At 47.0% G+C, this 25,362-nt stretch overlaps 1 protein-coding gene across 5 annotated transcripts in view; it reads left to right on the plus strand.

The window, feature by feature from the left end:
- Positions 1-25,362, plus strand: part of PIKFYVE (phosphoinositide kinase, FYVE-type zinc finger containing) — a 2,266,845-nt gene that overhangs the window by 1,409,396 nt on the left and 832,087 nt on the right. For all 5 annotated transcript variants that reach the window (XM_078680343.1, XM_078680347.1, XM_078680342.1 and 2 more), the window contains 2 exons: positions 5,057-5,117; positions 21,946-22,104. In XM_078680343.1, coding sequence (XP_078536469.1) covers positions 5,057-5,117; positions 21,946-22,104 — 220 coding nt within the window. The remainder of the gene's footprint in view (positions 1-5,056; positions 5,118-21,945; positions 22,105-25,362) is intronic.

Below are 25,362 nucleotides of genomic sequence, written 5' to 3' on the forward strand. Positions count from 1 at the left end.
GGTCCTCCACCCGAACCTGTCCAGTCTCCACCTACAAGCTTGGAGATTGAGCGACGACAGTTGAGGCCATTTGACTTGCCTCCTGAAGTCTGTAATCTCATTCTGGCAGCCAGGCGTCCCTCCACAAAGTCTGTATACGCCTGCAGGTGGAACAGATTTGTGGCATGGTGCACAGCAAAGGCTGTGGATCCACTCTCTGCCCCCCTTTCTGAGGTTCTCCTCTTTCTTCTTTCTCTTGCCCAGCAGGGCTCTGCTCTGGGCACTGTCAAGGGCTACCTTTCTGCCCTTTCTGCCTTCTTGAGGCTACCTGATCAGCCTTCTCTGTTCAAGTCCCCTATTGTAAATAGATTTCTTAAGGGCATCACACACATGTTCCCTCCTGTTCCCTTAGTGATGCCCCAGTGGGACTTGAACCTTGTTCTTACTTTCCTGATGTGCGCTCCCTTTGAGCCACTACACAACTGTCCTCTTCGCCTTCTAACTCTGAAGACTGCTTTCCTGGTTGCCATCACCTCTGCCAGGAGAGTGAGTGAGCTCCAGGCCCTTTCTTGTACTCCACCTTTCCTTTCTGTCCATCCGGACAAGGTTGTGTTGCGTACCAAGCCATCTTTCCTGCCCAAGGTTGTCTCAGTCTTCCACATCGGGCAGTCCATCACCTTGCCAACCTTCTTTCTGCCTCCGCATCCCTCTAAAGAGGAAGAGCGGCTCCACCGTCTGGACCCAAAACGTGCGCTCTCATTTTACTTGGATCGCACACGCCATTTCCGGGTGGATGACCAACTCTTTGTTGGTTACGTGGGCGCTAAGAAGGGGAAGGCAGTACACAAGCGGACCATCTCCCGGAGGATCATCTTGTGTATCCAGGCATGTTACTCCATGGCTAAGAAAGAGCCCTCTGTTGGATAGAGGGCTCATTCCACTCGGGCCACGGCGACTACTACTGCCCTGGGCCGGGGGTGCCCTTGCAGGACATTTGCCAGGCAGCTACGTGGGCCTCGTTGCACACGTTCGCACAACACTACTGCCTGGACAGTCCAGTCCAGAGGGATGGTTTCTTTGGCCGTTCCGTCCTCCAGGACTTTCTGGTGTGATTATTGGTTCGCAGACCCACCACCGGGGTTGGTATTGCTGGGGTATCTATTCTAAGGCAAGGAAGCTATCACTAACGTGTCTCTTTCAGATGCACAAGTTACTACTTGTGTAACGATATATCTGTAAGAGACATTAGTTAGTGATAGATTCCTTACCGACCCACCCATCCTCCTCGTTCTGCGAACCGATATCTAGGGTTAAGGTCATGCCCTTTCAGGGCCCTGGTTTCTTGGCACCAGTGTTGGTTCTATCATGGCTCTCCGTATCTGGCGCGGAAAAGCTGTGTATCAGAACTGACGTCAGCGCGCATGGGCGGCGTCTAAGTACTCCGACAACGTCATTCCAGCGCTAACGACGCCGACGACGGACACGGAGCCACAGACGACGCCTACCGACGCGCAGGGGTATTGCTACGCAAAAATTTCCGGATCCAGTCTGACGCCTGGGGATATTCTAAGGTAAGGAATCTATCACTAACTAATGTCTCTTACAGATATATCGTTACACAAGTAGTAATTTGTGCGTTGGAGGCAAAGCAAATGAAATATGTAGGGCACTAAAATGTTTTGAAGTGCATATAGGACCTTAATAACTAATGTTCAGAAAAAAAGAATTGTTTTATTGTTAAATAGGTTCTGTTATTGTTGCTGAGTTTTTTTATCAGTATCCAGTAAAAACACATTGTACTGTTTCGACCTGAAGAAGGTGATTGTGTACTACTTTCCTCCATTCTCTTTCACTGTTGTACTTGTTGAATGTGAACTGTGAAAAAACTGTCATTTTTTATATCTTTTTATTCAAACGCAGTTTGGATTCTAATTGCAGATTAGCATCTTCCTATTGAAAGAGTAGATTTCTGTAGGATGCTGGCTCTGTATATACTATACCAAAGTAAATTATAGTGTGCTCAGAGTCCAGTGGATCCCCAGAGGCTTAAGTAGGTAATATTAAAAGATCTATTTGTGGTGGTGTTAGGCTTAACAGAGGGCTCTGTTAAGCATTTGTTGTGCACAGTCAGGCCTGAAATTATTACACACACTCAAAGACCGAATCCAAGACCAATTATTTTTGTTTAAAAAGTTATTACATTTTATTTTCGAACCAAGAAGAATTAAGTTGCAGGTAAGTAATAGTTTCAAAATAGCAGTAATACTTTTCAAGATGCAGTAGGAATTGTTTTGAAAGACAGTATAATTGCATTTGAATGATAGAAATATGTTTTATTCTCAATCAGACATAGTAGAACTTAACAATTGTAAAAGATAGACTTTTGAATGCAATAGGAGAAAATGCAATCCTGTGGTGGTATATGCATTAACAGGCAAGTACACAACTTACTCACCCTCAGTCTTCTGGGGTTTAGACCAACACTGGGCAAGGTTCCGTTTAAGGTAGATGCTGCACCACCAGCTGCACTGGGGTGGCTGAGTGCAGAGATCATTGACTCCAATGTTAGTCAATGGAGACTGGGGGCACAGAGCAAGGTGCAGATTGCAGGTAGCTACCCTTGATTTCAGGGCACAGGCCCGGGGTTAAGGTGAGCACAGGAGGGCCACAAGGCAGCATCAAAGCTGCACCACCAGCTCCACTGGGGCGGCCGGGTGTAGGGTGCAATCCAGCGTCGGCCACCCAATGCAAACAAATGGGGGAATCTCTGTCTCACAAATAGGCTGCTGGCTCAGGCCAGGAGGCTGGATGAAGGTGACCACGGGCTGGAGGTAAGTTAGGAGGCAGGAGCAGGCCTTGGCACCGTCGGTTTGCCTCCCCAAATTCAGGGGCTGAGGATGCATGGGTGCCTTTTGGTGTCAGATTTTCTGTACTGGGGCTTTTTTGAGTCGCTGAAGGTGACTTTGTGAGGTCCAGGAAAAGTTAACCACTTATGGAATCGAGGTTGGCATCACTGTGGAAACTTCACCGGACAGGTAAGCCATTCAGACTCGGGCCGTGGGCGTCGGGCGCAGAATGGGCAGGGGTTGCAGATCCACCTGGATCTGCAGTCCTTGCAGTTGGAGTTTTCTGGACAGGGCTGCTGTCTTACGGAAAGCTGGTCTTTGTTGAAGGGTGGCAGTCCTCCTGGGGTTTTTGGTTGTCGCTGGCCAAAGGGCACATGTTGCCTTCTTCTGAGGGTCTGAAAGCAGGAGACAGGCCGGTAGGGCTAGAGCCAACTCAGTAGTCATCTTCCAGGCTCGGCTGCACAGCATCTTCTTTGCCCTTTCTTCTTTGGGGAGCACCGGAACTCTGACCCTCAGATTCCTGAGGGTTAGGGTTCCGGTGCTCCCCAAAATACTGAATTTAGGGGGTTACAGGTATTGGAACTGGGGGCTGCCCTAACCTGATTGGCTAAAATCTTTCCATTCAAGATAGAGGATTTTCCAAGGAGGGGATCATCTTGGTCCAGGACACCTTAGCGATGGTCTTGGCAGAGAGGGGGCACGACTTTCCTGACTACTAATTTTCCCACTGACCTTGCTGCCAAAAGTAGGGCTAGCTGGAGAGGTCCAGGCTAGTATATCCGAGTGTAGGAAGCCTTAAAGGCTAACCACCCTGAATGCACCTCCAACCCAAGCAGTCTTTCTCTCTGATCCACAAGAGCACAAGGGCTCCCACCTCAGGGGGTCAGAAACATGTCTGTGTGTGGCAGGCTGGTGCAGATCAGTCAGCTGGACATGAGGCAGTTGGTCGTTTTTCAGGGGGTATCTCTAAGATGGCCTCTGAGTGCATTTTATAATTAATCTATACTGCCATCCGTGTGGATTTATTATGCTGAGGAGTTTGATACCAAACTTCTTAGCATTAAGTAAAGCCATCATGGAGCTGTGGGGTGCGAAATGACAAACTCCCAGCCCATGTACTCAATATGTCTTCCTTCACTTACAATGTCTAAGAATGGACTTAGACACTATAGGGGCATATTGCTCATGCAGCCATGCCCTCACCTATGAAATAGTGTGCCCTGCATTAGGGCTGTTAGGCCTGCTAAAGGGGTGACTTACCTATGCCACAGGCAGTGTTTGTAGGCATGACACACAAGGATATGTGCCATGTCGACTGTTAGGGTTTGTCTGCACCAGACCACATAGTATGCAATCGCAGTGTATAAGTCTTAGGTGAGGGGTCTCTAAGGGAGGCACATTACATGCTGCATCCCTCCTGAACTTGCTCTGGTTACAACACACTTGGTACCACTAGTAAATTATGCATGGGACTGATAAGTGGATGTATGACGTTACAACGCATACTTTTACATCGCATGCCTTTACAACGCGGTTTTTACATCGCATACCTTTACAATGCATAGCGCTTTGGGGTGCTGGATAGTGAATAGTTTAATTTACTATTCCAACTCCAGTCCCCGTGGACACTAGGGAAGGTGTTGGACAGTAAATTAAACTTATTCCCTATCCTAGAGCGCCCCCCAGCGCAATGCGTTGTAATGGTTTGCGTTGTAAAAGTTGCGTCGTAAAGGCACTGCGTGGTAAAAGTTGCGTTGTAAAGGATGTTTCCCCTGATAAGTGGGCCAGAGTTATGCCAATTGTGGAAACAAAGGTACAGTTTGAGAAAGAAGACCAGCACTAGAAACCTGATTGTCAGGGACCCAGTGCACACTCAAAGTACATCAGAAATGTGGCAAAAAGTAGGGGTGGGGGGGGGGTACTGACATAGAAATCCACTTTCCTTCAGTGTCTATCATTTATTGATTATTCTGCCTTATTTTTTTAGCACAAGATTATCTTTCTCATTCTTCAAGAAATCTAATTAAGGGTTTCAATAACAGAACAGCAGGTAAGCCCATTAGAAATGGTCGTAGCAAGGTACAAGTTCACCAAAATCAGAGGGGCACTACCAGTTTAAATGTTCATCATTGTAGGATGGCTGCTTTAGCATGAACTAATAAAAAAATGAGGCCTATTATGTTTGGACAGTGTACATGAACTGAGCGTATTTCCTTTTCCTTATTCCACAGAATAGTACAATGGATTCTTCTCCACGCAACCCCTCCCCAGCACAACAGAACAGTGACAAAGGTATGTTGGCTTTCTGCAGATGAGATCTCCTCTAGATCATGCTGCTGTATTTGGATTGATTCTGTTACGTGGTTGATAAATGTGGTTTCTTTTGGCAACTAAGTATTCTCTTCTAGGTAACTGAGGGCCTGATTTAGCTTTTAATGCATCAGAAATCTGTCACAATTCGCCTTATTACAAGTGCATCATATCTAACGCACTAGTAATAAAGCAGACTGGGGATCTGTCATGTTTGTGATAGAGCACAGGTCGGCCAAACTCTAAATCAGGCAAGAGTTTGCACCAAATACTCTATGCATTTTTCTGGGTTAAAAAACGTTGCCACCATACAGGTGTCCCATAATTAAGATAACCACCTCAGGTCCATCTAACCACTGTGGTATCCCCTCACAGCATCTATACACTACTACAATCCCCACAAATGTTGTACCTGGAAAAAAGGGATCCTCCTCATTATCTTTTCATTTTTACTACCCAGGAGCCAATTTGCTTTATAAAGACATGAGAAAACATCACCATCTTGAAACAAAATCCCCAAGATGTGTGAGCAGTGATTCTGTCTCGCCCACTGTCGCACACATATATATTTAAGATGTATGCCAATTTTTATAGAGATGAGACATGGTCTGAATTCATTCTAGTTTTTCACCAGAAGTGTCATGAATGCCACTCGGAACACTACAGGGTTGGTGTCATCAGCAGGTGTGTTAGAGGCCCCTATACCTAAAGCAAAAATTAGTGAGCACAGTAGACAACAGGGTTGCTTGCCCTTCTTTAAATTCCACCCTTCTTCGACATTGTTGATTATCCCTTGTTTTCGGCAATGTATACAAAAACCTAAACAGGCTAATAAAAAAGGAGCCAAAATAAAACTAGTTAAGTACTTGGAGCAGGAAATCCCAATTAACAGTATCAAAAGCTTTCCCTGTATGCAGACATTCCCGGGTGTACTACTCCTGGTTTGAAAGCAGCTACTGATGTCATTCTGCTGAGATTAGGCATCCTATTCCAATGAGAGTGAATGAAGATCTATTTGGAAGATCAGTAACAGCAGTACTTTTAAATAACTGAATGTCCACGGGTATCCACGTTTATCATGGTACATTTGTAAGACCCAGTTGTGTACGCATAAACTATGCTGATACATCCCCACATAAGGCACTCTTAGTGAAACGAAAGTTTTCAAATTGTAAATCCAATGCGTTTATTATTGGTTCAATAAAGTTGTAGTTCAAATCAGGTTTGATATTCACTTCATATCAAAGCAATCCTTAGATTTTTAAATGAGGAACGAACAAAAATGAAAAAAACGCGGGTGGTATGCATTATAAAAGTGGTAAAAAGTGAAACGTGGACAGTCCAGAGGTCGTTTATTGTGAAGTTAACGTGCCGATCAATAAGTGATGGAGAAACAGAACAAGATACTGTGAACTCATTAATGGCTATACCGGTGTCCTCACCAGAAAGTGCGTGATGTTAAAAAACCAATAGAACGGGGACTAGGCGCATAGAGTTAACATAAACCACCAAAACGGGTGCAAAAACTTACTTCAGGGTACAATGTAACGCGTCGCGTCACAAAACAGGTTCGAGGGCACTTCGACCCCCTTCGAGTCCTTTCTCGATGTCTGCACCTTCCTCCTCATTACACGACATGGCCGACACTCTCTTTGCAGCGTTCCTTCGAATGCCCTCGAACCTGTTTTGTGACGCGACGCGTTACATTGTACCCTGAAGTAAGTTTTTGCACCACGTTTCACTTTTTACCACTTTTATAATGCATACCACCCGCGTTTTTTTCACATATTTACCGCGTTTTTCAGCTTCCTCATCTTACCCTCACCTTATCTCTTCTTCTCTACAGAACTCCTTGAGAAAGGGCTCCGCCCGAAATGCATTGGAGTTTCTAATTTGTTCGTTCCTCATTTAAAAATCTAAGGATTGCTTTGATATGAAGTGAATATCAAACCTGATTTGAACTACAACTTTATTGAACCAATAATAAACGCATTGGATTTACAATTTGAAAACTTTCGTTTCACTAAGAGTGCCTTATGTGGGGATGTATCAGCATAGTTTATGCGTACACAACTGAGTCTCATTTTGCTTTGTGTTTTGACGGAAACACTACCCACTAGTGCACCTACAAACTGTCAAGCCCACTTTCAGCTGGTTTACACCATTTGCAGTGCATCACTCATCACCACATCGATTGTACATTTGTAAGACCCACAGTTTTGAGGGTCTTTATCTGACTATGCTCGTGCCTATATAGGGAACCACCCTCATCTTATTCATGTACATTCCCATTTTCTAATGCCACTACACATATTTCTAGCATCCTATCCCTAATAATTTAAAGCATACTTGTGAAAATCAGCTGGGAGTTAATGTGAAGGGTGTTTCCTTTTGCAAATCAAGGGGCAGCTATCAACATTTCCTACTTGGCTAGAGGTGCTTTATGCAGTTCCCTCTAATGCTTTAAGTTTGGGCAATCTTGGCTTCTCAAGATGTACCTGCATCCGACCAATATCAGGCTGGGTCCGATAAGTATAGTAATTTTAGCACCTATGGAATGCTTCTTTTGTAACCACCTGAGTCTGTTTGTTTCAACACTGGGAATTATTGATATAATGTATTCTGATCAGGATTCTCTCTTATCTGCCAGCAACTTCTAGCCACAGATTCCTTACCTTAGAATTATCCCCGACTGTCAGACTGCATCTTTTTTTTAGCAGTTCCCTGCGTGCTGGTGGTTGTCATTCGGCTGCGCTTGGCATCATCGGCGCCGGAAGTGGTGTGCAGTGCCTATATATGCATCACTGCAGCGCGCTGACCTAAGTTCTTTTCTTTTTGCTCTAGTTAGAGCAGATCCGGGAAGAGCTACCCCTTAGTCAAATTTTGAGGTAAGAATGTCATTAAAGAAGTCCAGCTTCAAGCCCTGCATCACTTGTCACCGCTCAATGTTGGTGACGGACCGACTTCTTGTTTGCATGTAGTGCCTCTAATGCGACCACAACCTGAAGACCTGCTCCCATTACCTCTACATTCACTCAAAGGCCTTCAGATAGCAATCTCTCAAGCTTCTGGCGGCTCTGCTTGCGACACGGCGATGATCCCGATTCCGGTGGAGAGGAAGGCCCGGAGCAGTTGCTGAGTCCAAGATCCTCGTCACGCTCGAAGTCATTGAGTCAGTCGGGTAAGTCCCGCTCCTACAAGGAGGTTTATCTGTCTGCCATCAAGACGAGGGAGCATCTGCACTCAAGGCTTGGCTCTGCGGTTAAGTCCACGCCTGAATCATCTCTTCCCCCCCCCCCCCCACCCCCCAGTTTCCGGCAGCCGGAGTGAACATCACCCAATTAAAACAATTGTTTGAGGCTATGCACCTCGTATTTGGGAGGCCCATTCCCTTCGGCTCGCCTTCAAGCCCTGTGAGTTCGAGAGGGGCTTCTACGGGATCCACACCAGTGGTTCCTGCTCCGCACTGTTTGACCCCGCCGATGGATCCAGATCGGCACTGGATATGCCAGCTTAACCTACCCCAGTGCTAGTTTTGAGGCCTACGATCCCAACATCATTCCCATTTATATCCTCAACTTCGACAGGGAGCCGGAGAAGTGTCGCCTTAGGCAGACTCCGATGCCGACTATAGCCATGCCTTCCAGGCCAGAGCCTGAGCCCTATTCTTATGGGCTAGGAGTGGGGGAGGAATGGGAGGGGTCGCTGGACCCTGAAGAATACCATTCATATGATAAGAACATGTACTGGCATATTTTCTCCCCCTACCTTCTCTACGGAGAAGGGAGCTTCATTAGCAGTGGTGGTGAGGAAGGCAGCAGAGGTCCTAGTCCTATGCTTGCCCTAGGTGGCAGTCAAGACTACCATCTTGACGCAAGTGCTTCAGTCGGGAGTTTCCCTTTTAGAACCACTTCTCCTTTATAATGAAGTGCTTACTGATATCCTGCTTAGGACCTGGTCCAACTCCAAGACGCTCTCCTGTGAACAGGACAGTAACCCACCACCACTGCTGTCAACGGAAATACCTCGGGATTGTCGGTTGACTGGTGGGAACCATATAACGTCATGTCCCCTGTGCTTTCCCCTCAACAGGACAACTGGCTACCTACTCCTGGACCAAGCAATAAGGGCTCCTTTAACTATGACGACGTATCGACAGGAAGTCCCTCCCGCGGAATGACGTCGTAGCCTGGAGACCAATAAGGGAGGAGGACTGCCAGGTGTGGGTGTGCACCGACACCAGAGACGCGAAAGAGACGAAGGAGAGCGAGGAAGCGAGGACCGAAAACTGTGGAGAAGAGTCAACACTGCCGGAGGGAACATCCAGCGAAGAAGGAGGCGGAGAGAGAGAAGACCGACCGGAGAAGCCAGGAGGCCACCGAGGACGCGCTCAGTCGAGCCACGCCCCAGGAGTAGCGTGGCTGGCTCAGGTACGTGAGCGGCTCAGCGGCTGGGTCGGGAGGCGGGAGAAACCTGAGGGGTAGAGTCTCATTTGTCTTGCCAACACCCTGTGAATATTGTACATAAATTCCTCCCCCCTCACTTTCACTCCTCACCGTCCCCCGCTGATTAAACCGCACTGAGTACACCAGTGTGTTCCCTCACACCCCTACCCTTCGTGAAGTAGGAGAACTCCATACTGACATTTTTGTTATTCTTTTCTTTTGGGGAAAACTACGGGAAGTCAAGCCTCCATGCCTGCCCACTGACGAAAGGACGACAAGAACCGACGGCGCCCCAACCTGTGAAGAACACTTCCCCTCAGTGTATTTAAAACCCCGACAGTTTACTTCTTTTGGGACATTCTTCCAGTTAAACACTGACGAAATGCAGGAAGCCAATCTATTTGAGCAATAAAGTTCATTTTGTTCAGACGTAGTCTCTGGTGCCTTCCTTCAGGCTCGATCACACTGGTGGAGAATGCGGGCATAAGGAAGAACCCATCTGTGTTTTGAAGATGAAAGCCTTGATTCAACATCTCATAAAGGGCCAAGAGAAGCTCAAATGGGCGGTCGAGCAACAAATGGCCTCCGCTAAAGCCGACCGCGAGGCGTTTAAAGAAACCATCTCAGCCCAGATAGATGGACTTCAAAATATGGTGGCAGAACGCTCTGCCAGTCCGTTCCGGGACATACGAGAAAGCCGAAGCACCAGTCACCCCACTCCTGCAGGAGTTTCATTACAGAAGTACCTTCCTGGTGATGATCCCGACGCGTTTTTCACGGACTTTGAGAGGGTAGCAAGGGCCTGTATGGCCCCTAGAGAAATGGCCGTACTTCCTGGCACCTCTCCTGACTGGAGAGGCGCAAGCCACCTATCAAGTGGCAAAAGCCTCTGGGGACTCCCCCCTATATGGACATTAAAACTATCATTCTAGACCACCTAGGACTAGATGCTGAGGCATATAGAGTACATTTTCGTAAGGAGAAGGGTACGCCGGGGGAGAACCCAAAAACCCTCTACTTTAGGCTGAAAATGGCAGCCGATAAATGGCTAAAACCAAACACCAGTTCCAAAGAGGAAATAATGGAAAAGATCTATTTAGAACAATATCTTGAGGCCTTACCGTTTAATACCCAGAAATGGTTGCGACAACATACGAATTTGACAGCCCAACAGGCCATTGAAATGGCAGCTACCTTCGCGGGTCCAACCTAAGGTGGCAGGAGGGGAATGGGAAAAATCGCGCCCGCAGAATCTCAAAGTGGACAGAAAACCAAAGCTCCCTGAGTCAACCAAAACATGACTAACCAGATATGAGCTACCCGATGTAAAAGGACCCCAGTGCTTTGAGTGCGGGGAGTGGGGGCACATAGCTCGTATGTGTTCCCGGAGGAAGCCAACGGAGGAACCCATGGAAGTGGGTTACGTTCCCAAGTCCATAATGTACACAGCCGAAATGGGAACAGCGTTTCATGTAAGTGTGCAGGTAAATGGTAAGAAGCTTAGGGCCCTCCTAGACTCAGGATGCAAGCAGTCGTTATACAGGGGATGTGGGTGACCGAAGAACAAATGATGCCTGATTCGACGGTACACATTAGGTGCGTCCATGGGGATGTAACGCCCTACCCCTTAGCTGTAATAACAATCCTCCATTCTGCCGGACTTAGAAACCACATAAAAGTAGGGGTGTTAGACAGCCTCCCCGAAGACCTAATAATAGGGACAGACAACCCTGAATTTCTTTTATTTGTTTTTTTTTGTAACTTTTTATTATTTAAAACACAAATAAACAACACATCAAACAGACAAGCAAGGCAATACAGTAATAATACAGCCATTAGGTCTGCGCTCAAGGAGGACGGGAGATACATGACAGCAGGAGAAAAGAGTCTTTGAATACAGATGAGGGGAGGGTGGTAAAGGCAGAATTGCATATGAACAACACAATATACCACAGCTAGAAGGAATATAGGTCAGGGCGACTGGGAAGGACTAGGAATAGCGGTGAGTGGGGGCGTACAAATATCTCCACGGTATGAGTTCCAAGGGTTCCAAATCTTCCCCCATTTTTTGGGTCTACCTCTTGCCATATACACTGTTTTCTCTCTGAACATGCACCAGTCCAGACTCTCTTTCCAAGCAGTCACTGTAGGCGGCCTCGGGGATCCCCACAACTGTGCAATATCCCTCTTCGCAACCATATTGGCCAGAGTCACCCACGAAGCTGCGACACGTCATAGTCATTCGGACCCCATACGTTCAATAAACATTGTCGGGCTTCCGGCAACATCACAACACCCGTAACTTCATCCATCACCTCATGTATACGTTTCCAAAATCGCACCACCACAGGGCATTCCCATATGATATGGAGATAGGTGCCAAGGAGACCACACCCACGCCTACACATGCCATCCGTGGAGTAGCCCAAATGGATCAGACGGGGACCGGTGACATAGATTTTGTGGAGGATCTTGAGTTGGACCAGACAGAGGCGGGCCGGAATCGCCACCTCCCTGGGAGAGGAGATCGCGGACTGCCAGTCCTCATCATCCAGTTCAATACCATCAGCAATCCAGGCTTCAGGGAGGCGATCGAGCAGATTCGATTGGTCATTAATCATTTTCTTATAGAACAATGAGATAGTACTGTCTGGCACATAACCGTCTAGTATACGATCTTCGAGGGGGGAGGAATCCGGAATATCACTACCCACTGGCAACACAGAGTTAAGAGCATGGCGTACCTGGATATAACGAAATTTTTCCCTGTCACTCAGCTTATACTCAATTTGCAGATCCGAGAAGGCCTTCACCCCTCCTTTAACCCAGAGATCACGCACTTTACCAATACCGATCATGTCCCACTTATCAAATCCCTTCGTTTTCCATAGGCCACCCAGCTTCGCAGAGGCATAGAGCGGTGTCGCACCAGTTAATTTATCACTCCAGCCCATAGCCGCCGTTGCGCTATGCCATACCCGCACGGCTATAGCGGTAGGTCCCGTAAGTTGTGAACGGGAGGGTCCCGAATAAAGTGCCCTGTAGTAATCACCACCCGGGAGCAGCCACTTATCCATTGCAAATGCTGGATTCAATGCCGGGCCATACATCCTGTGGTTGATGGCAGCAAGGTGGGAAGCCCAATAATACCTACGAATATCCGGGAGCGCTATACCGCCATCATACCAGGGAAGTGTCAATTTCGGAAGAGCGATGCGTGAACGTCCGTCCCATATTAGTTGCCTCTGCAACGATTCTACTTCCCGAAAATATGTCGATGGGATGACATCAAAACTATTCTGTAGGGCGTATAGGAACCGCGGTAAGGACATCATTTTAAAAAGGGCTGCACCCCCTAAGGTAGATAACGGTAATTTACGCCAACGTGCTACATTGGAGCGCAACCTTTGGAGTGGGGGGAGTAAATTACGTTCATAGCGAACTGCCGGATCCATCGAGATAAACACACCCAAGTACTTAAAGCCAGACTGTGACAACTGGATGGGACAGCCCCGTGGCAAACGAGGGACATCACCCGCAAGTACATAAATGTAGGATTTCGACCAATTAATGATAAGGCCCGAGTTCTTCCCGAAGGAGTTAAGTACGTCAAACAATACGTTGAGCGATTTTTGGGGAGATGTAAGGTACAATAAGATATCATCCGCGTATAAGGAAATGCGATCCTCAAATTCCGGCGTCCAGCTTATACCCTTCATCGAAGGTTCCCACCGTAGCCAAGCGGCGAGTGGCCCCAACGCCAAAGCAAAGAGGAGCGGGGACAACGGACAACCCTGCCGCGTGCCCCTCCCAAGAGTAAAAGGCACGGAGACACGGCCATTAACCACCACTTGTGCCAGTGGCGTTTCATACAGGAGTTTGACCCAACCAATAAAACCTGCGCCAAATCCAAATTTGGCGAGTACCGCCCAGAGATAAGACCACTCGATTGTATCAAAGGCCATCGTGGCGTCCACGGACGCCAAGATGGCCGGTTCACGCAGCGTCTGGGCCCTCGCGAGAACACCATGCAGACGTTGCAAATTTAAAGCCGTGTTACGGTGCGGGATAAAACCCGATTGATCCGGATGAATCAGGTCGCCAATAACTGTAATCAAACGATTAGCAAGCAGTTTGGCGAAGATCTTGGGCTCCGCATTTAAGAGCGAAATGGGCCGATAGGATGAGCAGCAATATCGTGGTTTACCTTCCTTGTGGATCACCACAATGGTCGCAAGACGCTGATCTCTAGGGAGGGAACCATTATCTCGCGCAGCCAAAAACATATCGCGGAGATAGGGAGCTAGGGTATCGGGGCATAACTTATACAGTTCAACAGGAAGGCCATTGGGACCCAGCGCCTTGCCGGAACGAAGGGAGCGTAGCGCGAGAGCCACCTCATCCACCGAGGGCGTGGCATCCAAACAGTCCCGATCCGATTCTGACAAACATGGAAGTGCTATATCCCGAAGCAACAATTGCGAATCCTCCTCGGGCCTGTCGGAGACTGATGTATAGACCTCTCGAAAATAATCAGCAAAGCATTCAACAATTTCAACAGGGTCCGTTACACGCACTCCACCGCATGTCTCAATCACCGGAACCACACGATTCGCTCTCTCCCTTCTATCCAGCCATGCAATCAATTTTCCTGCTTTATCACCCACATCATATAGCCGTCCCTGTTGTTCCCTACTCATCGTCTTTGCCGCATCAGTAACCAAAGTTTTATATTCTAATTGTTTAAGGCGGAGGACGTGTAATGCTTCTCGAGACACCCACCGCTCCAATGCAGTCTCCAGGTCTGTGATTTCAGTCTCGCGCCGAACAATTGCCTCATTCTTACATTTCTTGGCACACCCCACCAAAGACAATGCCTGTCCCCTGATCATAGTCTTAAAAGCTTCTCACAACGAGACAGGCGAGGTTACAGAACCAGCATTCTCAGTAAAATACAAATCAAATGATTTAATCAATTCAGTGCGAGTCTTAGGGTTAAGAAGATACCAGGGGTTAATCGGAGTCACCCTCCCTTCAGCCCCGATGCTAAGATTAAAATGAAACCAAATAGGGGAATGGTCCGATACACCCCGGGCTAAGTGTCTAATCTCTCCAATCGAGGGGAACAGTGCCGCCGGTATCAGGATATAATCCCCTGAATTTCTTAACCTGTTTAGAAGTGTCCTACAGTCTACAGAGGGGAAGGTGAACCATTGGCCAAAGACTCTGTACGTTAAGCCCCGCTCTAGCAACCCCTGCACCATGGCTTTTGGACCGCAGCTTCAAGTTCGCCCAAGCCAATGATACCACCCTATACAATGCATGGGAACAGGCCCATAGCACACCACACGAGCCCCCCTACACGAACCCAAGGTTCCTTATTAAAGAAGGCTTGCTTTATCGCCAGGCTACTCCAACTGATCCACAGCAACTGTATCTTTTAGGGACCAAATATGTTTTTCTCTCACTCACACCTCACATCTGGGCACATCAGGGCAAAAAAAAAACACAGAATGTCCTAAGGCATTTCTTTTGGCCAGGAGTTTATAAGGATATCAATTCCTATTGCCAGACATGTACTATTTGTCAGAGAAGAGACACTCACCGTCCCCCGGCAGTGCCCCTACAACCTTTACCCATGATAGGCACCCCATTTGAGCGAGTAGGGATGGACCTAATAGGACCCTAATAGGACCCTTACCCCGCACGCAAAAAAGGAAATGTCTACGTCCTAGTAATCGTAGATTATGCTACCCGTTTTCCTGAGGCACACCCCCTCCGGACCACTACCACTTGCAACATAGCCGACAGATTTCTGCAGTTGTTTTCGAGAGTGGGGTTCTCCAAGGAAATATTAACAGACCAGGGGACCGCTTTTGTCTTACGGTTAATGAAGGAAGTATGTAAACTCCTGGATCTACGCCACATTCAGACCGCCGTCTACCACCCCCAGACGGATGGACTCGTGGAGCGATACAACAGGATACTGAAGACAACCTTAAAAAAGATGCTAGAAGTTAATGGCAAAGAGTGGGACCAGTTATTACCCTTAGCCCTGTATGTAATAAGAAGCCAAGTGCAAAGCAGCTTGGGCTGTTCTGCATTCGAACTGTTGTATGGCAGACAACCAAGGAGCCTCCTAGAGATGACAAAAGAAGTTTGGGAGAAAGAGGAGGCGTTGAAGACCAAAGGAATGTTGGACTATACCCAAGGGGTTAAAGGCAAAAATAGGGAAGCTACGTGACCTCGCCTATTCAAACTCATGAGGAGACAGGAAAGACAAGCCTACTACTACAACCGACGAAAAAAATGAAGAACACTGAACGTGAACGACTGGGCTTTAGTACTTCTCCCAATAGCTTCGCAAAAATTTAAAGCGGAGTGGAAAGGCCCATACAAAGTTGTGTCTGTCATCGGGAAAACAACCTATAAACTGCAGATAACACCCCACCGTACCCAGGTGTTCCACTTAAACCTGCTAAAGAAATGGAACGGTCCTCCCCCAAAGAGCGCCACTTTGACAGCATCCACCTTGTCTAGTACTCCCAGTACCCTGAAACAGTTAGTGATCAATGACGAGCTCACACCACTTGAAAAGGAGGAACTACAAGCAGTCTTGTCCCCTTTTTCCTCAATATTTTCTGACCTACCAGGGAAAACACATCTGGCCGAGCATCATATAGAAACACCACCAGGGAAAGTAATAAAACAACGTCCATACCGAATACCTGCTGCTAAAAGAGAAAAGCCATACAAAAGGAAGTACAGGAGATGCTACGTTTGGGCTTATAAGACCGTCAAAGACGAGTGGTCCTCTCCAATTGTGATGGTCCCGTAGCCTGACGGAAGCACCCGTTTCTGCATGGACTTCCAAGCTCTCAAAGACATCTCAGCCTTTGATGCATACCCTATCCCTCGAATCGACAAGCTAATCGAGAAGCTGGGAGAAGCTTCCTACATTACAACTATAGACCTGACGAAAGGATACTGGCAGGTGCTCTTGCAGGAGGAAGACAGGAAAAAAACGCCTTTGCCACACCAGACGGCCTATACGAATTTACTGTACTCTCGTTCGGGCTACACGGAGCTCCAGCCACCTTTCAACGTCTCATGAATGCTGTTCTCCAGGACCATCACGCCTTTTCATCGGCATATTCAGATGACATTGTGGTATTCAGTCCAGACTGGAAATCCCACCTGAAACATCTATGCACGATATTGCTAGCCCTGCAAACAGCAGGACTACACATTAACGTAAAGAAATCCTGAATGGCTTTTCAGAAAGTTAAATATCTTGGGTACGTCTTGGGACATGGCCTAATCACCCCTCAAGAATAGAAGGTTCGGGCCATTACTGATACTCCCTTCCCCTCCACCAAAAGAGACATGAGAGCTATCCTTGGCTTAATCGGATATTACAGGCGATTCATACCAAGATTTTCAGAGGTGGCCGCCCTGTTGACCGATACACTTAGAAAGGAGGTAAAACCACAAGTCCTACTACATCCGTCACAACCAATGTTAGAAGCATTCCAGTACTTAAAAGACATCATTACCACTAGCCCGGTGTTGTCCTCCCCTGACTTCACGAAGCCCTTCATCCTGCACACGGATGCCTCTAACTACGGGATAGGAGCGGTATTGTCCCAGACATCACCAGAGGGCGTAGAACATCCGATAGTGGATATTAGCCGCAAATTATTCCCAAGGGAAATGAAATATCCCACCATTGAATGCTAGGCCTATAGACAAACTGCGATATTATCTAGAAGGTCATCATTTCACCCTATATACAGATCATGCACCACTACAGTGTATGAGCCATGACATCAATAATAATCCCAGGGTATTCCGTTGGTTCCTCTCTCTCTCCAGCCCGTTTCTTTTTCTGTTAAACACCGGAAAGGGGTTGATAATGGAAGTGCGGACTATCTGTCACGGATCTTTCCCCTCCCCAAACGGGAGAATCCAGGGGAGAAAGAGTGTCACGGTGTCAACGGAAATACCTCTGGATTGTCGGGTGACTGGTAGGAACCATATAACGTCATGTCCCCTATGCTTTCCCCTCAACAGGACGACTGGCTACCTACTCCCGGACCAAGCAATAAGGGCTCCTTTAACTACGACGACGTATCGACAGGAAGTCCCTCCCCATGGGATGACGTCGTAGCCTGGAGACCAATAAGGGAGAAGGACTGCCAGGTGTTGGGTGTGCACCGACACCAGAGACGCGAAAGAGACGAAGGAGAGCGATGAAGCGAAGACTGAAGTCTGCGGAGAAGAGTCAACAGTACCGGAGGGAACATCCAGCGAAGAAGGAGGCGGAGAGAGAGAAGACCGACCGGAAAAGCCAGGAGGCCACTGAGGACGCGCTCAGTCGAGCCACACCCAAGGAGTAGCGTGGCTGGCTCAGGTACATGAGCGGCTCAGCGGCTGGGTCGGGAGGCGCGAGAAACCTGAGGGGTAGAGTCGCATTCGTCTTGCCGACACCCTGTGAATACTGTACATAAATTCTCCCCCCCTCACTTTCACTCCTCACCGTCTCCCGCTGATTAAACTGCGCTGAGTACACAAGTGTGTTCCCTCACACCCCTCCCCATCGTGAAGGACGAGAACTCCATACTGAAATTTTTGTTATTCTTTTCTTTTGGGGAAACCTACGGGAAGTCAAGCCTCCATGCCTGTCCACTGGCAGGGCAAGAACTGACGGAACCCCAACCTGTGAAGAACACTTCCCCCTCAGTGTGTTTAAAACCTCGACAGTTTACTTCTTTTGGGACATTCTTTCAGTTAAACACTGACGAAATGCAGGAAGCCAATTTATTTGAGCAATAAAGTTCATTTTGATCAGACGTAGTCTCTGGCGCCTTCCTTCAGGCTCGATCACTCCCGCCCGCTCCAGGCACCCCCAACTTCCTCACAGAACACCATACCCCAGATTCCCAACCACACCCCAGATTCCCAACCACACCACCGGATTGGGAATCCAAGAGGCTGGACAACTTGGGTAAGAAAATATTTTCTTCCACCAGCCGGGCATTGCGATCTGTGAACATTGCATGCCTTTTGGGGTGCTAATCCCATGTTTTGTGGGATACAGTTTCGCTCGTGCTGCCAGCGGTTCCGTAGGAGGCCCGAGCCATGCTTGCCCAGGCTGTTGCTGACAGGAGGGGTACTGCTAAGTTCACCATTAGATGTGGACTGTATACCACCAACTCTTTTGGCAGAGCGGTTCAGTGCTAGAATGTTTCAAGGAAATTTGTGCTACAGCACAGGCTTTGGGACTATTGACCCAGCTTCTTAACAATTTCCCCACCAATATGAAAAATACAGAAGCTATTGCAGCGGACTAGCTTACAGACCACGCTTGGGCCTGTCAAAATGTACATCATCATCCAACTCAGTCCTTTTGAAGCTGTGACACTCCCAGAAACTGCTACAGTCAGAAGGTACAGCAGTCCTTAAGTTGTTCCTCCCTGCTGCAGCCGCTACCAGCTCGATTTAGCTTCCCCTTCCAGACTAATATCTGGCTGGTAAGAGGCAGGATAACTACATTTTGTCAATGGCTAGAGTACCATCATGTCAGACAGGTGAGTCTTCTTATGGAAAAGTGCAAAGCCCCGCCATTCACCTACTCCCCACCTCATCCTCCTCCCTCACCAGACAGCATCCAGAAGAACATTCCCCAATCCTGAATCAGGAAGGCTACTGTATGTTCTCCAAGAGTACCATACATCAGTTTTCTTTTCTTCCTCATCCTAAAATACAACAGAGGCCTCTCAGTTCTATTTTGGATTTCTTTCCATTAAATGCCTTTCTGCTGATAGAGCAAGCATCCTGAACCGTTCCATCTTAGATTCTGTCAGCTCTGGACCCAGGGCATTGGATGACGTTCTTGAACTTGCCGGACTCTGATTTCCATATACCATTCTTGCAGTTCCACAGGCATTAAGGTCTGGATCATGGTGGGCCAGTAACACTATCAGTTCACCGTGCACCCCTTCAGCCTTACCTTACCTCAGGTGTTCACAAAAGTGATGGTGGTGCTTGCTGCTCATTTTTGGAAGCTGGGAGTACATATATTACTGTACTTCAACGAAATGCTGCTAATGATGGGATCGCCACAGTAAGTCACTGACCCCCTATGGACAATGACCGAACTCCTGACATTGTTGGGTTTCACCATCAAGGAGCTGAAGTCCAACCTGAACTCCTCACAGAGGCGCCCATTCATTGGGACAATTCTGGATACCATATTCAAGGTCTTTACTCCACCACAGAAACACTGGGAAAATCCCAGTAGGATTCCCATCAAGATCAATCCTGGGTTTCTGAGAGGATGACTCTGAGTCATCTTGGGCTCCTGCTTTTGTGCATTTTTCTCATTACCAAACGCCAGGTGGCACATGTGGGTCCTGCAATGGAATTTCCGATCCCATTGGACCCAGCATCAGGGATGCCTCTGACTCCATCACGATGTCGATGGAGACCGATTAGGATACGCAGTGGTAGCTGGCGGACACCAACCTGACTAACAGCGGGCCCGCTCCCTTCTTTACCTTCCTTCCTTGTGACAGATGAATCACTGCTGTGTTTTGAGGATGATGTGGAAAGGGGAATCACTAGCGAGGAGGTAGAAAGCAGAGGTGTCTGTTCTCTGTTTTAAAAACCAGCTCCAACAGTCTTCTTGAGCTTTGGGTAATACATCTGATCCTGAAAACCTTCTTCTCATCCATCACGGAGATGCTGATGCAGCTCCTCACTGATAACACAGCTACCATGTGGTCCTGCAACTAGCACAGTCGAGGGGGTCCTCTACTTTAAGTCTTTATGTCTCTGTGGGTGGCTGGATCAGCAGTACATCTTTCTGGTAGCCAACTGTCCAACAGGATTTCTGAATGCCAGAGCAGACAAGCTGAGCAGAGTTTGGCTGGAAGAGCACAAATAGCATCTCCATCCTGAAGTGGCAATTTAATGTTTTTTGATTACTGGAGCCTGTCCTGGTTAGATTTGGTCGCCACAGATTGAGAAAGTGCAGTGCCAAAACTGCGCACTGGAGGTCCCTCCTTGATTGCCACCTAGAATCCCATTCTGACTGCATTTGGACTTGGGCCTCCAGTACGCATTCCCGCCACTGCCTCTCTTACTTGAAATTTTGAGGAAGATCCGAGCCAACCAGACTCAAGTCAACTAAATAGCCTCAAACTGGTCCAGGAATGTATGGTACGCAGTGCTCCTGGGCATGACAATTCTCACTTGATTCACCTACCACATCAGCAGATATAGACATAACTGATTTTTATCCATAGACAGTTATTTTAACGAGTGGAGGTTTACCAGTTTTAAGCAAACTAACAGATGACAATCAAACTGTTCGACAAGTCTTGCGGGAAACCACATATTCAACTATTTTGGCCCCTTGGCATTTTCAGAAAGGTCAGGAACACGCTGGTCCTGGAAAGATTGGGGACAGTCTTAGGCCACTCATAGTCAAGGTTGAGGCTGCCCTGTAAGTTTTGTTATTTCAAGAGCTATATTACTTTTTAAGTTTTATAATTAACTGTATAGGGACAAATTGTACCACGACCCACAGACCCACATACTGATGAATGGATTTCTCCCTTTACTAAGCATATTGAAAAAATGTATGTTAAACGCTATGGAAACTAAATGTATTTTCTCTTTGTGACACCACCACATGCAGGCTGTGTTGTGAAAGTGAAGTCATTTATACACATAAGGCATCCTTGTTTGATATTGGCAGTGATTCTTTTAAGTGAATATTTAAATGGAACAAAGGTATTTCATTCAGGATATTTTGGTTTCAAGATGCTTACAAATAAATCTTATCTATTGATATGGTAACTTATTGGTGCATTGATGTAGCTGCTTGTCCTTCATTTTGGAATAAGCACTTTGGGAATAGGGTGACCTATTATGCTTCATGTATTTCCTGGTTGTTGGATATTTTGTTTGCTGCCTGTTATGCATTACTACACACATTAGTCGAGGTAAGTAGAAATATGATGGATTAGCTGATGCTGTATATATTTTCAAGTAATATGCCACTGTACAGCCAGTGTGTTAGGAAGCTCTTCATCGTGAACGCATGCCCCACGTTTGGACAGTGGTGCTTTTGTTTTATTTCTTTACCTGTAGTTATTTAATGATCTGCTTTTTGTCTCAACTTTTCTACATTGCTACATTTTGGTCCCTAGACAGACTGCGCAGTGGCTGATTTAGTTCACATTTTACTGAGCAATCTTGAAGCAGCTTTCAAAAAGACTTGTATACATGCTGCAAAACATGTTAAATTCACATCTGGTTCATGCCTTTATTTTATTTTTACTCTGTCACACCAACAGAGGATCGTTCCATGACCACCTTAAGTCAGAGCTCTATGGGCTCCTCTCATCTCCAGCTGCCCACCCCTCCAGAATCTGGATCCGAACATCTTCCGGCTGGGCCCTCATTTCCCTCTAATTCCTCTACGTCTGAATTGGATACCACCAGCAGCTCAGAAGGTACTCTATAGTAGTAGGAGAGGTTTCAAATTACGTATTGTTATCTTTTAAGTGTTGGGCTTTTGTGTGAAGATGTCAGTGATGTTTTTGTGTAAAGATTTTCGAGATGCGTTTGTCTCCTGCATATCAAGATATTTATGCTTAAATACCTAAATGTAAATTTTTTGCAGTGATTGAAGGACTTCAGGTTTTGGCATTCTTCATGTAGGCAATATAAGTGAAATAAATGAGCATTAATAGGCATCATCGGTTGAATCGAGAAGGAAATATATGCCCATTTAATTTCTATGCCAGCGTCTCCAAAACAGCATGTACATTAAAAAGGGTTTGATAATATGACGCTATAGTCGGGCAATTGATGACCTTCTTCAGTTTAGACGCGCTATCAAAACCTTATTGTTTGTCTAAATTTAGGTTCTTCTCTGCGCCAGACTGATGTTGTGTTGTGTTTGCCTTCTCATAGCGCCAGGACGCCCCTTTGCTGGGGCAGCTGTTGCGCTGTACAAATATTAATAACATAACATAACATAACATAATACAGCTTATCCTACTTTTAGGTAGGCATCTACAATCAAAGGTTATGCGTAGTTGAGAGGTTGTACCTCACAAATATGGCTAAGTAAATGAAATAATGTGCCAGACTGGATCCAGACATTTTCCAGCAGTTGGTATCGGCACCGTTGGACTCCATGGTGTTATGTTATGTTATGTTAAAAGTACTTTTATAGCGCACTTACACCAAGCGGTTTCATGGCGCTGTGAGCACAGGGTGAGCAACACATTAAGACAGTCTAGTATGTTTAAGAAGGATCAGAAATGGAAATGTTTATGCATGGGCTTGACAAAACAATAAAGTTTTCAGAAGGGATCTAAAGTGGGGATAAGAAGGAGTGAGTCTCAGCTCCAGGGGCAGTGCATTCCACCGAGACGGGGCAAGAAAAGAAAATCTGAGTCCACCGTGTTTTTTACGGTTAAATGTGGGGGTAGTGAGAAGGGCCAGGTGAGAAGAGCGGAGATGACACGAGGGAGAGTAATGATGGAGAAGAGAGGATATAAAAACAGGACCTTTAAAAATAATGCAATCAAGTTTAAATTCACTGCGTTTGGCCACTGGAAGCCAATGAAGGGATTTGAGTAAGGGACGAACATGGAAGTGTCTGGGCTGATGGAAGACTAGTCTTGCGGCCTGATTTTGCACCAGCTGAAGACGATTCAGCTGGTACGCCGGGATGCCAACATAGAGGGAGTTGGCATAATCATCCTAGAGACTACCAGGGCCAACAAAGCCAGGGTCAGGGCCTCCGTGGTTAAAAATCGAGAGATCTTCCGGATTTTCCGAAGATGAAAAAAACAGGAGGATACCACGGCGCTAATCTGAGGCTTCATGGAGAGGTCCTTAATAATGATAACTCCTAAGCTTTTTACTGGATTGACAGGGCAAGGAGGGGAACCAAAGCCAGGAGGCCAAAAATTAGAGTTCCAGGGATTGGAAGTACCTCCGAACAAGACCAACTCGGTCTTGTCGGGGTTAAGCTTTAGGTGGTTGTCTTCCATCCAATTACTGATGAGACATAAGATAGACTGGAAATTATAAATAGATTGTTCGGAGGAGTCAATATCAAAGACCAGTTGGATGTCATCAGCGTAGTTGAATGCAGTGACATTGCACCCCCGCAGAACCCGAATAAGGGGAGTCGGGTATAGATTGAAAAGAAGGGGGGAAAGGGAGGACCCTTGGGGGACGCCACATGACAGCTTGACTTTATCCGCTGAGAAGTCGGAAAGACGCACAGCCTGATGACGGTTGCTCAGAAACGAGCGAATCCAACCAAGAGCCGGACGCCGACGTCGCCGACACGGTCGACCAAAATATCATGGTCGACCGTGTCGAAGGCAGCCGACAAATCCAGGAGCACCAATGCCTGGTTGATCCCTCTCCTCAACTCCTCCATCACTGACAAGATGACTGACTCAGTCGAATGGGCCGGTCTGAACCCAGCCTGACGAGGGTCGAGAAACTGGGTGCGTTCAATGAACGAGCTCAAGAAGTTGGTGACATGGGTCTCTAGTACTTTACTGAGGTAGGGGAGCATGGAGATGGGACGGAAATTGCTCATAAGAGAGGGGTCCGCAGTAGGTTTCTTTAAAATGGGTATCACTTCGGCTGTTTTTTACAGGAATCAGGGACCAGGCCAAGCCAGAGGGATTTATTAAGAAGTGCCAGGGGGGGTTTGGGACAAGCAGTAAAAGCCTCACGTAGAATATGGGGGGGGGGCAGCAATCCGTAGGTGAGCCAGAGCCCACCTTTTTTAGTAAGGCAAGTAATTCCTCCTCAGAAATCGGGGGTAGCTGGTCCACTGTGTGAGAGTTGCTAATGTCAAATGTTGGGGCAACTGTGAGTGTAGAGGATGGTGTGCGACGGGGAATACTCTCTTTGATTTTTGCAATTTTTTCCACAAAAAAGGAATTAAGGGAGTCACATAATTCTTGGGAAGGAGGGAGTTTATTAGTAACTCTATCAGGGTGAGAAAGTTCTTCCACTATGGAAAAAATATCTTTTGCCTTGGAAGCGGAGTCAGTAATCCTCTTGGAAAAGTACAAGGTTTTAGCGTGGCGGATGGACAGTTTATAATCTTTAAGCTGAGCCATGAATAGCACTTTTTCCTCTGGGGTGTAATTACGCCTCCAGCTACGTACGGCCCATCTAAGTGTAAGTTTTTTAGTTTTTAATTCATCCGAGAACCATCTCTGGCCGTCGTGGGGGCGCTTTAATTTAAGGCGTCTAAATGGCGCCACAATATTACTAGCTGAATCAAGCCAATGCCTCACGCTGGTAGCCTGGGTGTTCAGGGAGTCCTGTTCGACGGGGGAAGAGGTGCTGAGTAAGGAGCAAAATTTATCAAGATCGGCCCTGTTCCAGTTCCTGGCCAGGAGGTTCTCCGTAGATGTTTGGCTGGTATTGGGGGAAAAGGCCAGGGAGAACGTAATAATGAAGTGGTCAGACCACGAGCACGGAGAGATAAGAGGTAGGGAGTGTGAGAAGTTGGCCTGATATGATGTTCACTAGTTCTAGTGACCACCTTGTATCAGTCCAAACAACCCTTATGGTGATTGGTTGTAAGTCAACCTTATAGACCAGCTATCCTAATGGTAGCATGGACAAAGCAGTCTTAGGCTAAACTCTTTTGGCATGTGAAGCCAGCTGTTTTACCACAATATAACCCCTTGAATACCAGATGAAAGGACACCACACAGGTT

Source organism: Lissotriton helveticus, chromosome 3_1 (genome assembly GCF_964261635.1).
Source record: "Lissotriton helveticus chromosome 3_1, aLisHel1.1, whole genome shotgun sequence".
In the NCBI taxonomy this organism is placed as follows: Eukaryota; Metazoa; Chordata; class Amphibia; order Caudata; family Salamandridae; genus Lissotriton; species Lissotriton helveticus.